Consider the following 15470-nt stretch of genomic DNA (forward strand, 5'->3'; position numbering starts at 1 on the left):
CATGTTATATCTGGCCCACCTGCAGTGCACATGGTTTTGCCCATTAGAGAAAGATTTTGCTTTTGTGATCAACCCTGAATTAGGCCCTCAGTTACCCTTTATTAAATAACACATTTCAATATACTGCCATACCCAGGATTCAAATCTATAACCTGTTGAATTCTAATTAAACACCCTACTCATTGAGCTTTTTGATCCTGCATAAAAACTATGAACACTATATGAAGCTACTGGTACTTTGTAAAAAAAATAATCAATTGATGCAATCTATGTAGTGTGCAGCCACACATCCAATCCCTTACAGCCACACCACTACATAGATCTGCTCAGCCACAATGCTGATCATGTTTTCACAAAGTACAAGGTAAGCTTCAAATAGAATTCTCTAGCTTTCTATGCAAGGGCAGATAGCTCAATGAATAGATTGTCTGACTGCAATGTCACAGGCAGTGAGTTCGAATCCCAGGCATGTCAGCATCTTGAAATGTAATAAAGGACAATGAGACTGAATAACAAAAAATTTCAAGTTGAGTTCATGATTGCTGTATAGGTATTAGCGACAGAAAGGGTCAGGATAGGAGACAGCAGCGGTCAGGAGATGGTGGGCTTCAAAGAGGGGGTAAGCTGCAAGTGAAATAATAAATACAGATAACTGACAAGTGCAGCCAACAGCGCCCCCTATCCTGCAGCGCTATGCGCAGTGTCCCCTCTGCACACACCTATTTATGGCCTTGATTGCAACATATCACACTTGCCGCTAATAGAAATGTACCCCCATCACAAGGGGCGTGCGGCGCGCACCCAGGTGTCACCTATCAAGGGGTGACACCAAAGTGCCATCCCCTGCTCAGTGACAGGAGCCAGCTGCTGCACTGTAACATTACGTGCAGCAAGCAGGCTCCTGTCACCCTGTAGAAGCTAGCACTGCAGGCACGCCAGTCTCCGGGGGCAGCCCACATCTCCCGGAAGTCAGAGTGACGAAAACAAGGCTCGGGAAGCGTAGTCAGTGGTTAAAGTGGGCCGGGACGGGGCAGAACTGCGTTCCGTCACCTCTAATTGCAGGCGGAACCAGTTCCGCCTCCGTCCGGCCACAGCATCAGGTCCCGGCTGCATTGTAAAGTTTGCAGCATCCGCCAGCCAATCCCGTCTCGCGGACCAGCTGCAGAACCAATAAAAAGAAGGGGTGGGTATTTCAAAAGCTAGCGTGAGCCAATCACAGATCACGGACCGCCAGCCAATGAGAAGCTGCCAAGTGGCAGCTTCTCATTGGCTAACAGTCTGCGATACGTGATTGGTGCGCTAGATTCAAAAGAGCAGCCCCTTCCCCTATACAGATACTGGGACTGGCGAGTCTGTCTCCCCGCAGCACAGTGTAATGGGACCGCCGGAGCACGTGATTCCACTGTCCCCCCGCACACATGCCTAGGATCATAGATGTGCGCACGGGGGGTGCCTGCTGCGCACAGGCACCCCCCACACTCCACGCGTGCCCTACATTGGTTGCTGCACATTCCTGTGCCCCTCTCCTGCTGCGCCCGCCGTCAGGTCATGTGAGTGAGTGTGCTTTCTTTCCTCATCGGCGGCCATGCACTTGAATGACCCTCCTGGACTCGTCCCACGATGTTACATGATGACGTCACGCTGCGTGTCCTCCCTCTCCACCTGCCTGCACTATCTCCTCGTGTGCCGACATGCGCCATGCCAATGCTACAGCCTCCCGTACCGCAGGCCTGCAGTTGAGGTCAGTTTCTGCAGGGTAAAGAGTAAAGAGAGGGGGCCTTCCAGTGTGTGTTCCCCAAGACAGCACTCCTCATAAAATCAATATGATAATTATTTAGGCATACATGTTTCTCCAGCGGCACACAATAAGGACAAGAAGCCGACTCTTGACCTTATTGAGTGCTGCTGGAGAAACATGTTTTATTTATATATATATATATATATATATATATATATATATATATATATATTCCAATTGTTAGAAACTTTTGCGCTATATTATAAATTTATATGATATGGCTGACAAAAATAACAGACTCCTATTGAATTAAAAATATTTAATAATATATGAATAATCACAAATCATAAAACAAGACCGGTCTTAGTAGTTTAAACATCTAAGATGACAAGTATATATACTTTCCAATAAAAGGAGGTGGACTTAAGCATATTCTGTGCACAGAGGTGTAAAAACTAGCTTTATAGCTAAATGACTTGATTTACAAAGTCAAAAAAATATAGATCAAGTGTAGCTGCTGGTAGAACCCGTATAATAGATGTTTCCAATAGACAGTCACTTAGTATCAAAGTTCCTTTGAATGTAATAATCCAACATAGGTCAGTGAAATGAAATGAGAGCCGTTTTCAACCGGAATCTTACGTGAGGTGTGAGCAAGTAGTATCAGTAGGAGTACATCCCGACGTCCACCACACTGGCTTCTAGCTGCGGGGAAAACGGCACCTGCACTGGCGCCTGCTACAACCTGTCCTGCTCGGTCTGAATGCTCCACAGGTCTCCACCTCTACGTGCCGTTTGCGGGCACCGGTGAGCGGCTCCTCTCCACTCAAGAATAAACAACCAGCAGATGAATGCTGCGGCCGGTATGTACTACGGGTCTAACTCCAGCTGGGGTCCAACAGTTCAGCTTCTGACGCGTTTGGTAATAATGTTATTTGATAATATGAAATAGAGATAACATTGTGTTTTATGAATAAATTTTTTAAATTATTTTGACTGTAATAGATTAATAAGTCATTAGCGCCCTCAGATTTTGTGTGTATATAATATTTTTGAATCCTTGCTGACGAGGGATTCTTCTAGAGGTGCTGCTTATATATCCCGAGCGCAACTTGGTACCATTCTTGTGTATATATATATATATATATATATATATATGTTTGTTTACTTATTATTTAATGGTGAGCACTACTGGGGGCATTCTGTAAGTATGTGGGGCGGGCAATATGAATAAGATTGTGCTACAGTGAGGCATTATTTTGAATTTGGGGTACTTTTGTGTGGCCACGCCCCCTTCCTTATGAGACCACACCCTTTGTTGCGGCGCACGCTAAGGGGGAGGGGTCGTGGGGGATAGGAGTTCCCCCACCTCTCCAGGACCACTTTAAGCCCTGAGCGTAGCCAGCCCCTCCCACAAAGCCACATCCCTGCCCCACAAAGCCACGCCTCTTTTGCGGCTTCTCTAGGTGAATGACGCCGGTGATGTGCTTTCTAATATGGAGACTGCACCGGCAGGGTGAAACCAGAGAACAGCTGTAATTATGCTTTCTACTTCTATTTAAAAATCTGCATAATCACAGAGTATTTGCATAAAAATCTGACGTTCGATCTCTGTTACTGCTTGAGGCTTGGTTAATGAGTGCATTTAAGGAATTCACTGTCATGTACCTGGAATTATTCCAGGACCTTCCCTAGACATTTTTCTGAAGAAAAAACCCAAAACATTGGAAAACATTGGAAATGGTAGACTGCTGCCACGAAGGCATAAGTCTTATTGGCAGGGATGTTCAGATACTCTGTGACATTCACATACAGCTCAGTACAATGCTTGCCCGATAAACACATCAAGCCATACCATTGCCACCAGCAGTTGCATTTCTGAATCTGGAGATGGTGTAGTAATTGACTCATGCAGTTATCAATATTTATTTACTGACAAAAATAATCATTTCTCATGTTAATGGTAAACTGTAAAATGCAAGTTATTACAATATTGTTGGGGGTTGCAATAGGTTTGCCCATACGTACGTATATTTTCTGCTGCAGTGATTTCTCTTAGGCACAATGAAAACCGTTACAGCTATTTAAAACTTAACAACTAAAGACATTTACCTTTGTTGCTTCAACACCCAGTTTCTGAAGGGCCGCTGACACTTTTCTCTGTCGTGCTTTAATAGCTATCATTTCCCCTTCTGATATGCTGAGTGCATGAGGAGCTAGGGGATTCCTATAAAAAAAAAAAAGTTTAAAAAAGTTGTAACATTTGTGCAGATGTGAGGTTCGGTTTTCCTGAAATACGAACACAACCGAACTTAGGGGGTACGAGGTGAATCGAGACCCAGTTCGGAATCACTTTGGGGTTCTGAGTGGAACCGAGTCCCGGCTTGGGTCTGTTGTCAGTTCGGAACTTGGATTTAAAAACCGTACAAGGGTTTTGGATTGCATTTAAACAGTTCCAAACTAAGGGAGTTATTCAGGTCGCATCGCTAATTGATGCAACTGCAATAACACCATTCCATGCAGCAATGCACACTCACAGGTCCTATCCTGCGCTAGCAGCCAATTAGATCTAATCGCATTGGTTGCAAACGCCTCTGCCTGATAGGCAGAGTTGTTTGCAGGGCGCAGTGAAGGAGCATTGCAGAGGCGGCGAGGAGTAAACGGGGGCAGGTTGGTGCCATTTTTCGGGACAACTGCATGGAATCACATGCAGCCGCTCTGATCAAGAAAATGGTGGCGGACCGCCTACATGCACAGCCTAACTGCGGCTGTAGGAAGTCGTCCACAGTTGCTGCAACTGCAATTAAATTGTGGTCGCAGCCACTGGGCAGGCTATTTAGCATGCTGGGCGGCCTTGCTCTGCGATGGGCAGCTCCCATCATGCAATAGAAAGGATTGCAGATTCTTCTAAAAAGCAGTTTGTAATCCTTACCGGATAACCCCCATATGAATTTAGCTGGTTTTATTGATTTCTATTGATTTTCCGATTTCAAAGTAATCCAAAACCAAACCAAACACCGAATCAAAACACTTGAAGATGGTTTTGCCAAAACCAAAACATGATGATTAATTAGAACCAAAACCATTTCCATTTTATGTAATACTAGCTGGAGTACCCGGCGTTGCCTGGGATTTTAAGAATGTTTGTTTACAAAAATTAATTTTAATCTTAAACGCACAGTATAAATAAAATAGTATAAAAACGCATGTAACATGTTATACACATCAATAAAATTAAAACCCAATGTGCTGCTGGGGGACCGTGCTACTTCCACTATATAACTCTGTGTGTGGGTTCATGCTACCTCCATTCCCCTCCTCACATCATGTCACTGCCCCTGTCACATGCAGCCCTGTCATCACTGACATATCATGCATGTCCTGATATAGGGGGTCATTCCGAGATGATCGCTAGCTGCATTCATTCGCTGTGCAGCGATGAGGCAAAAGAACGGCACTTCTGTGCATGCGGCGAAATGCGCACGCGTGACGTACTATTACAACGAATGATGTAGTTTCACACATGGTCTAGCGAAGCTTTTCAGTTGCACTGCTGGCTGCAGAGTAATTGACATGAGTGGGTGTTTCTGGGTGTAAACTGACCGTTTTCAGGGAGTGTTCGAAAAAACGCAGGCGTGCCAGGAAAAACGAAGGCGTGGCTGGGCGAACGCAGGGCGTGTTTGTGACATCAAAACAGGAACTGAACAGTCTGAAGTCATCGCAAGCGCTGAGTAGGTTTTGAGCTACTCTAAAACTGCACAAAAAACTTTGTCGCCGCTCTGCGATCCTTTCGTTCGCACTTCTGCTAAGCTAAAATACACTCCCAGTGGGAGGCGACATAGCGTTTGCACGGCTGCTAAAAACAGCTAGCAAGCGAACAACTCGGAATGACCACCTTAGTCTGTGCTGCTGGCCCAACCCTAGGGGTGCTAGTGGTGTGTTACCCCCACAGTGTTTGTTCCCAGAGTGTAAGTAATATGTGTAGCACATTTGGTGTAAATTGCTCCAGGCATTCCAGAGTTATGCTGTCTGCTCATTGGTGTTTCTATAATGGGTGCAGTGTGTGCGGTGCACAAAGGCCCCTGAGTCCCGGGGGTCCCACACCGCACCCATTTCACCTATACTTACCTTTCCGGAGTCCATCGCTGACTAGCGATGGACCATTAGAGACTCTGGCACAGTGCCAGAGTCTACAGCGCATGCACAGGACTCAGGAAAAATGGCTAGGCGGCCATTTTTCGGAGTCTTGTGCATGCACTGTAGACTCTGGCACAGTGCCAGAGTCTACAGTGCTCAGAGCGCTAGCAGCGGCGCAACGGCTACGGGAGACGAGGGGGCCCACACACTGAGTCTGCACACGGGTCCCCTCCTCTCTAGAGACGCCCCTGTGTCTGCTGAAAAACTCTGTGCTGCTGCCTCAACCCTAGGGGTGCTAGGGGTGTCTTACCCCCACAGTGTTTGTTCCCAGCTTGTAAGGCATATGTGTACCAAGTTTGTTGTAAATTGGTCTAGGCATTCTGGAGTTATGCTGTCTCCTGAAATTGTCTGTGCTGCTGTCCCACTCCTAGGGGTGCTAGGGGTGTCTAACCCCCACAGAGTTTGTTCCCAGATTGTAAGTCAGATGTGTACCCAGTTTGTTGTAAATTGCTCCAGGCCTTCCACAGTTATGCTGTCTGCTGACATACTCTGTGCTGCTGTCCCACCCCTAGGGGTGCTAGGGGCATCTGACCCCCACAGTGTTTAGTTTCCCAAGTGTAAGTCATATGTGTACCCAGTTTGTTGTAAATTGGTCTAGCTATTCGGGAGTTATGCTGTCTCCTGAAATAATCTGTGCCGCTGTCCCACCCCTAGGGGTGGTAGGGGTGTTTTCGAGATTGTAAGTCAGATGTGTAGGAAGTTTGGTGTAAATTGCTCCAGGCTTTCCACAGTTATGCTGTCTGCTGACATACTCTGTGCTGCTGTACCACCCCTAGGGGTGCTAGGGGTGTCTGACCTCCACATTGTTTGTTTTCATAGTGTAAGTCATATGTGTACCCAGTTTGTTGTAAATTGGTCTAGCCATTCGGGATTTATGCTGTCTCCTGAAATACTCTGTGCCGCTGTCCCACCCCTAGGGGTGCTCGCGGTGTCTAACCCCCACAGACTTTGTTCCAAGATTTTAAGTCAGATGTGTACCAAGTTTGGTGTAAATTGATCCAGGCCTTCCACAGTTTTGCTGGCTGCTGACATACTCTGTGCTGCTGTCCCACCCCTAGGGGTGCTCGGGGTGTCTGACCCCCATAGTGTTTTTTGCCAGATTGTAAGGCATACGTGTACCAATTTTGTTGTAAATTGCTGCAGACATTCCAGAGTTATGCTGTCTGCTGAAATACTCAGTACTGCCGCCTCACGCCTAGGGGTGCTTGGAGTGTCTGACCCCCATAGTGTTTGTTGCCAGATTGTAAGGCATATGTGTACCAATTTTTGAGTACATTGCTCCAGCAATTGCGGAGTTATGCTGTCTCCTGATATACTCTTTGCTACTGTCTGGCCCCCTAGGGGTGCTAGGGATTTCAAATTGTTTTAGTTGCCTCCGCCATGTTTTAATACGCTTGTATGTGAAATTTCACAATCTTTGCTTGTAAACTGTGGATTTGTATAGAAAGACAGAAGGACAGAATGGCAAATTTCATTTTTATATATTAGATATTTTTATAAATCATTATACGGCATCAGAAAATACTGTATTTCTGTCACTGCAGTTTAATACTTAGGCAGCTGAGAGAGAATCCCCTCCATGGATATTATTGCTGGTAACGGTATGAGGGGGATGTAGTCAAAAGGTAAACGATCACAATGTCGACAGTTATGTTGTCAACACTGTTAAAATGTTGGCAAGCAATGTGTTGACAGTTTCAGAATGTCGGCAGGTGAAATGTTGACATGGTCAGATTTTGACATTAGGGTAAAGTTGTAGGCGGGAGGCTGTGGGGGAAGGTCAGGGTTAGGTGGTGGTGGTGGTGTGGGGGGGGGGGATTAGGGTCCCCATATGAGTACGTTGACCTCTTCTCCAGCCAATTTTTGGGTCACTGGAAATGGAAATGCGCCAAATGAAAATGGGAGCCAGGATTTCAGCTTCGAGTTTCTTGTTAATGGAAAATTATATAATTGAACAAAACATGTTAAATATATATATTTCATTTATTAAGTTAATTAAATAAACCATTTTTTTTATTTCCAACCCTGTGCAATGGCTATGGTGACCATGATTAGAGGATTGCAGTGTCACAGCTGCAAATCGTCTTAAATGTGGTCCTATCAGGCCTTATTGTGGCCCTCCGCTTCTGTGAAAGCTCCATAGACTCAGCTTGCATTGACAGTTATAACAGTTATGTCATCCTTGTAGATATACTTGGATAGCTCTGGCCTAGGATTTATATTACAGTGTGGGACGAGTGTAGTAGGGTATGCCGGCGGCCGTGCTCCTGGCGACCAGCATACCAGCGCCGGAATCCCAACCGCTGGCATATCAACTGCTGGGTGAGCGCAAAATGAGCCCCTTGCGGGCTCACTGCGCTCGCGACGCTGCGGGCACGGTGGTGCGCAACGCACGCCACGCTATCTATTCTCCCTCCAGGGGGGTCGTGGACCCCCAAGAGGGAGAAAAAGTGTTGGCATGCCTACTCTCGGGATTCCGGCGCCGGTACACTGTGCGCCGGGATCCCGACAGCCGGCAAACTGAAGACCACCCATGTGGGACAGCACTGCAGCTAGAGCAGCTCTTGTTCCATTAAAGAGCAGTTGTTAGTGTACGGTCTGTTTTGTAGTGTGTAAATATCACATTGTCCCTATGGTGGTTGATACAGTATATTGTGCTTCCGTACTAGCCCCAAAATTATCTCCTGATTCAGTGTTACCAGCATTCAGTCATTGTTACCATCACGTTGAGAAATCCATGCTGACAACACATGTCAAATAAATACATATAACAAATGCAGAAATACCTCTATTAGAAGAGAAATCAAAGCTAAGACAATGCTTCTTAGTGACCAGCAAAGATAAACCAAACCTTGACACCCCCACCCCTCCTCCTAAATACAGCAAGATTATTTGTTATGAATAACCTCTGTGTTCATGTGTTCATGTGTTCATGGCTACATATCAGCGGGCAGGCTCGGACTGGCCCACAGGGGTACAGGGGAAACCACCGGTGGGCCCCACTGCCTGAGGGCCCCTCCTCCTCTAGGGATCAGGTTCCAGACTGTGCACTTGTATTATACATGGTATTACACTGCATTACATTACATTACATTACATTACGTTGCATTACACTGCATTAGACTATTGTGTACTTCAAGTCTCTGTGGAGGCTGGCCACACCCCTAAGTATGGGCCCCTATCACTGCATTCCCCCGGTGGGCCCTTCATGCCCCCTGTCCGACACTGTCAGCGGGTAATACTTACTCTGAAGGAGAACGTGCCTTATACACAATATCGATGTTCTTCTGCTGGAAAATAAGTGACAGTGTTTACAAATACAAAAATACATGGTAAGTAGCACATACTATAATTATGAGAGAACAGCAAAGTTTTCAAAACTTGTAATAAATGCCTCAATTTGCGTTTGAAGTAGAACTTCCCTGTTTTCTCTGGCATCATTTGATTAAGTGGTAAATTACTAGGTGGTATTATTTGCAAGCTGAAGTTTCTTGGCATATTTAAGCCTAAATTTTTAAAACGGCAGTGACTTACCATCAGTGCTTAAACGTGCCCAAAAGTGGTGTCTTGCATAAACCGATGATTAATAAATTGTAAAAAAGATTGATTGTATAAAAGACGGCGCTATGACTGAAAATAAAGGGTAACCTTACTCCCCTGTAAAACTGTGCTCCTCGTTGTCCTCACAGGTATTGATTCAATAATATGCAAAAGAAAAAGACAACAAAAATAGTGTAATCCTGTTACAATATATCAATGTATGGAAAGGATAAAGAGAACTTGTCTCTTGGTGGTATGCCAATTCCACCCTCCCGGCGCTAATTAAAAATATCTCACAGGTGAATATGTATATAAAAAAGAAAGAATTCAACACACTGCAGCGTATGTTTTTAAGACTTAGTTAAAGTCTTAGGCATACAAGTACATACATAGATAGATAGATATTTAAAACATCGCGCTGTGTGTTACTAATTTTTTTGCTTTCCTAAATATAGGCAGTATTGTATAGGTGGAACTGCAGACTCTCAGCCAAGGTGTACTCACTGCGGGCTCCGATATTTACTAATATTTACTAATCGGCCATATAGCTGCGGTGCTGGATTGCCTGTGGCTGCAGAAGTTCACCACCTCTCCCGGATAGATGTTTTAGCAGGATGAGTAGTGGACGGTGATCAGTGCTCTCAGCTTCCCGTGATGGTGTCTGCAGTTCCACCTATAAGGATATCCCATCCCGGCGTACATCACACGGGGCGGTGACTGCCTCACCACCGGGTGAAGAAGAGGGACGGATACGTCACCCCAGCAGGGAGAATCAGTGGTAACTATAAATACTGCTTTCAGTTTCACACTGAACTGTTTCTATCACAGCCGGGACGCCGGCATACAAAGTAGCAATCCCGTGTGTGGACCCAGTATCAAAGACTGCATATTACAGTGTTACACACTGTCTATTCAGGACTTCAGCTTATATTCACTTAAAGTGTCACCAAGGCAGCTATTTAATCAACCTTACATATTTTATGCTAATTAGGGATTATTCCCTTGTTCAAGTTAAAACTGGCCATATGCATACTTGAAAGGTGATCATTGTTTTAGATTTTAGATGTATGTTTTTATGTATGTATATGTAATAAATGTTATTTGAGTTATTTGCGGACGTCTCCCGATCTCTTCACTGATATATACAGAGCCACTTCTACAATATATGTTTATATATTTTTATTTATATATATATATATATATATATATATATATATACACACACACAACTCAATGCTGCCTATATTTAGGAAAGCAAAAAAATTAGTAACACACAGCGCGATGTTTTAAATATCTATCAATATATCAATGTATAACAATAAATGGGTTCCAATTTGACACTATAATGAATTTATACTATAGCGTTATGCCACCACCTCTCCTATAAACACTATTATTGGGGTTGCCCCCCAAACAATCCACTCACAGCTGGAATGCTGTTTGAAAGCACGTCAAAGTATCTTTCTACTGGTTAACACCACCACATTACCCTGTAATAAAAACAGAACCCATTGTGGATTCAATAAGGAGAAACGCCTGGAGTGTTTTATTGCATGCAAATTTAACAAGTGGATCACAGCAACCCCGGCACATTTATCCTTGTGGTGGTGTTAACCAGTAGAAAGATACTTTGAAGTGCTTTCAAACAGCATTCCAGCTGTGAGTGGATTGTTTGGGGGGCAACCCCAATAATAGTGTTTATAGTAGAGGTGGTGGCATGACTCCATAAATTCATTATAGTGTCAAATTGGAACCCATTTATTGTTATACATTGATATACTGTAACATGATTACACTATTTTTGTTGTCTTTTTCTTTTGCATATTATTTAATCAATACCTGTGAGGACAACGAGGAGCACAGTTTTACAGGGGAGTAAGGTTACCCTTTATTTTCAGTCATAGCGCCGTCTTTTATACAATCAATCTTGTTTCCTGTTTGTTGTAGAGTGATTGGCGTATTACTCAGATTGGTGAAGTGGCTGCTTTGTGTTGCGCCAAGTAGGAAACTCTGTTTCTTTTTATACTTAATAAATTGTGTTTTGTCTTAAATGATCCTATATTTTTTACTTTCTGTTCAGAATGCTCATTTGTTTTGAATTACAGAATTAAATGCAGTTTGATTTGCTATGTAGGTGCAACAAAGTACTGTACAATTTTGAATTAAGCATAACTTGTGGATGTGCATCAGGGGCATGCAAGCACAAGATGTCAGAGCATTTACACAAAAATCAGCAGGTGTACAGTATGACTGCGGCTCCCAAAGCAGAAAAACAGATACAGATATATGATGATGATGATGATGATGATGATGATGATGATGATGATCAGCAGCAGCAGCAAATAACTATTGTAAAATAAAATGCAAAAAAAGTGCTCCTTCAGACTACAAACCGGTGCTTAGGTAAACCTCTATAAGCCAATAGATGGGTAATAGTAGCTAGAACTTTACCCTAGAGAATTGGAATGTACAATTTGCAATGGCTCTTTATAATACAGGGGGTTATTCAGGTATGTTAGCACACCAAAAAAGCACACTAATGGGCAAACCACGGGGGTAATTCAGACTGCATCGCTGCAGTGGCAGCGGTCGCAGTCTGAATTTTTTTGTGGAGTGTACTCGCGCAGTGGGCGCACTGCGCGTGCGCACCCCGGGAGCCCAGTGAAATGCTAAAAACATCTGAGGGCTGCGTCGCCTCTGCCTGATTAACAGGCAGAGGCGGTTGCGGGGTGGGAGGGGGCGTTCCAATGGCATTAGAACGCAATTTGTGGGGTGTGGTCCGGACAACGCAGATGTGTCCAGACTGTTGGGGAGGCAGGCCGCAGCAGCAGCGTGACATCACACGCAGGCGCTGCGACCCAGGACACGGGAGATATCTCCCTGCCAGAGCACAGTAGCTGCGCAGGCAGGGAGCTACTGACCGCTTTGCAATAGTGCGGGGGGAGGGGGGGGGGGGCTGTAGGCCAGATATGCGGGGCGGAGTATCTCTGTGCTGGGCATCCCCCTGCATGTCTGAGAAAATTATCGTAGATGTGCTAAATTTAGCACATCTGCGATCAGATCTGAATTAGGCCCCATGTTGCGCTGCAGTTGTGCAGATACAACATGTGCAGAGAGTTACATTTGGGTGGGGTGTGTTCAAACTGATATCTAAATTGCAGTGCAAAAATAAAGCAGCCAGTATTTACCATGCACACAAATAATATAAATCACTGAAATATAAATCTCTCTGCACATGTTACATCTGGCCAGGGCCGTCTTAACTGCAGTGTAGGCCCTTGGGCAATACAATGCACTGGGGCCCCTACCCACCCATCCTCCAGCAGGTAGCAGTTGATTTACTAACGGACACAATACCGACGGTCATAATCCCGACAGTCATTGCCTGACAGTCAAAATACCGGCATTCATTATGCCGACATAATCAGAATACCAACATTTGAAATGCAGACATGTCAAAATGCCCACATGCGCTTATGCGCTTTTAAGGAATTTTTGCCCCAAAACAGACTTGTTCATACTTTACCATCGCAGTGGACCTGGAGGGGGAATATAATAGTGTGACGAGCACAGCAAGGCACCATGCCCGAAGCATGGCAAGCGCAGCGAGCCATGCGTGAGGGCGAGTAACACTTAGACGATGTCCATGTTGACCTATGTCGACATTGACACAAAAGAACAGAAAAACTCATGTCGGTATTTTGATATGTTGGTATTGCGACTGTAGGTCAATGGATGACGGGATTATGACTGTCGGTATTGTGTCCGTCGGTAAATTATACTGAACCCCCTCAAGCGGTAGGGGTGGTAGGTGTTATTTGATGTCCCATGGGTGGTAGGGGGTGTACTATTTTCCACTCAGCATGTAGGACCTAGAGCAGTAATTTTTGCTAATTACTAGAGATGTGCACCGGAAATTTTTCGGGTTTTGAGTTTTGGTTTTGGATTCGGTTCCGCGGCCGTGTTTTGGATTCGGACGCGTTTTGGCAAAACCTCCCTTAAAATTTTTTGTCGGATTCGGGTGTGTTTTGGATTCGGGTGTTTCTTTTCAAAAAACCCTCAAAAACAGCTTAAATCAGAGAATTTGGGGGTAATTTTGATCCTATAGTATTATTAACCTCAATAACCATAATTTCCACTCATTTCCAGTCTATTCTGAACACCTCACACCTCCCAATATTATTTTTAGTCCTAAAATTTGCACCGAGGTCGCTGGATGACTAAGCTAAGCGACACAAGTGGTCGACACAAACACCTGGCCCATCTAGGAGTGGCACTGCAGTGTCAGACAGGATGGCACTTAAAAAAATTGGCCCTAAACAGCACATGATGCAAAGAAAAAAGAAAAAGAGGTGCACTGTGGTCGCTGGACGGCTAAGCTAAGCGACACAAACACCTCAATATCACAGGAATTATTCATTCTAATCAATGGTATTATTGTTCCAAATCACTGGAAGAAAATGACAAAATCACAGGAATTATTCGTTCTAATCAATGGTATTATTGGTCCAAATCACTGGAAGAAAATGCCAAAATCACTGGAATTAAATGGCAGTAATGTCAGGAATTATATCAAATGGCAGTACCACTGGACATATACGGAAGTGTCAGACAGAATGTCACTTAAAAAGATAGTCCCCAAACAGCACATGATGCCAAAAAAAGAGAAAAAGAGGTGCACTGAGGTCGCTGGATGGCTAAGCTAAGCGACACAAACACCTCAATATCACAGGAATTATTCGTTCTAATCAATGGTATTATTGGTCCAAATCACTGGAAGAAAATGACAAAATCACAGGAATTATTCGTTCTAATCAATGGTATTATTGGTCCAAATCACTGGAAGAAAATGACAAAATCACAGGAATTATTCGTTCTAATCAATGGTATTATTGGTCCAAATCACTGGAAGAAAATGACAATCACTGGAATCATTTGGCAAGATCACTGTAATTAATAATTAATTATAAATCACTGATATATTAATTGGTAAAATCTCGCTATCGCCTGCCTAGTGAAGTGGAACCTAGATGGCATTTGGTACCGCAGACACACTACCTCAAGAAATTCTCTAAGTCTAAATTCTCGCAAAGGACTGTTGGACAGTCAATTGCTTACTGGAAGTAGTACAAGTGGTCTTCCGACTTCCCCTCTGGGATGACGATCGACTCCCAGCAGCAACAACAGCAGTGCCAACAGCAGTAGGCGTTACACTCAAGGATCCATCGGAGGAATCCCAGGCAGGAGAGTACTCGTCAGAATTGCCAGTAACATGGCCTGCAGGACTATTGGCTTTCCTGTCTAAGGAGGAAATTGACACTGAGGGAGTTGGTGGTGTGGTTTGCAGGAGCTTGGGTACAAGAGGAAGAAGGGATTTAGTTGTCAGTGGAAGTTTTTGAACTTGTCAATGACTTCTGATGAATGCGCTCCAGGTGACGTATAAGGGACGATGTTCCTAGGTGGTTAACGTCCTTACCCCTACTTATTACAGCTTGACAAAGGCAACACACGGCTTGACACCTGTTGTCCGCATTTCTGTTAAAATAATTCCACACCGAAGAGGTGATTTTTTTGGTATTTTGACCAGGCATGTCAATGGCCTTATTCATCCCACGGACAACAGGTGTCTCCCCGGGTGCCTGACTTAAACAAACCACCTCACCATCAGAATCCTCTCCTTGTCAATTTCCTCCTCAGCGCCAGCAACACCCATATCCTCGTCCTGGTGTACTTCAACAGTGACATCTTCAACTTGAATATCAGGAACTGGACTGTGGGTGCTCCTTCCAGCACTTGCAGGGGATGTGCAAATGGTGGAAGGAACCACCTCTTCCCGTCCTGTGTTGGGAAGGTCAGGCATTGCAACCGACACAATTGGACTCTCCTTGGGGATTTGTGATTTAGAAGAGCGCACAGTTCATAGCTGTGCTTTTGCCAGCTCAACTCTTTTCATTTTTATAGCGGGAGGATGAGGGCTTCCATTGTCATGTGAAGC

At 44.5% G+C, this 15470-nt stretch overlaps 1 protein-coding gene across 6 annotated transcripts in view; it reads right to left on the minus strand.

Moving 5' to 3' along the window:
- The window catches only part of PLA2G4C (phospholipase A2 group IVC), a 179967-nt gene that overhangs the window by 136340 nt on the left and 28157 nt on the right, over positions 1-15470 (minus strand). For 4 of the 6 annotated variants that reach the window (XM_063913461.1, XM_063913460.1, XM_063913456.1 and 1 more), the window contains exons 4-5: positions 9182-9225; positions 3851-3965 (exon numbers count right to left, since the gene is read on the minus strand). In XM_063913461.1, the coding sequence (XP_063769531.1) occupies positions 3851-3965; positions 9182-9225 (159 nt within the window). The remainder of the gene's footprint in view (positions 1-3850; positions 3966-9181; positions 9226-15470) is intronic. The other 2 variants (XM_063913458.1, XM_063913459.1) reach the window with 1 other exon arrangement.

Source organism: Pseudophryne corroboree, chromosome 1, assembly GCF_028390025.1.
Source record: "Pseudophryne corroboree isolate aPseCor3 chromosome 1, aPseCor3.hap2, whole genome shotgun sequence".
Taxonomy (NCBI): Eukaryota; Metazoa; Chordata; class Amphibia; order Anura; family Myobatrachidae; genus Pseudophryne; species Pseudophryne corroboree.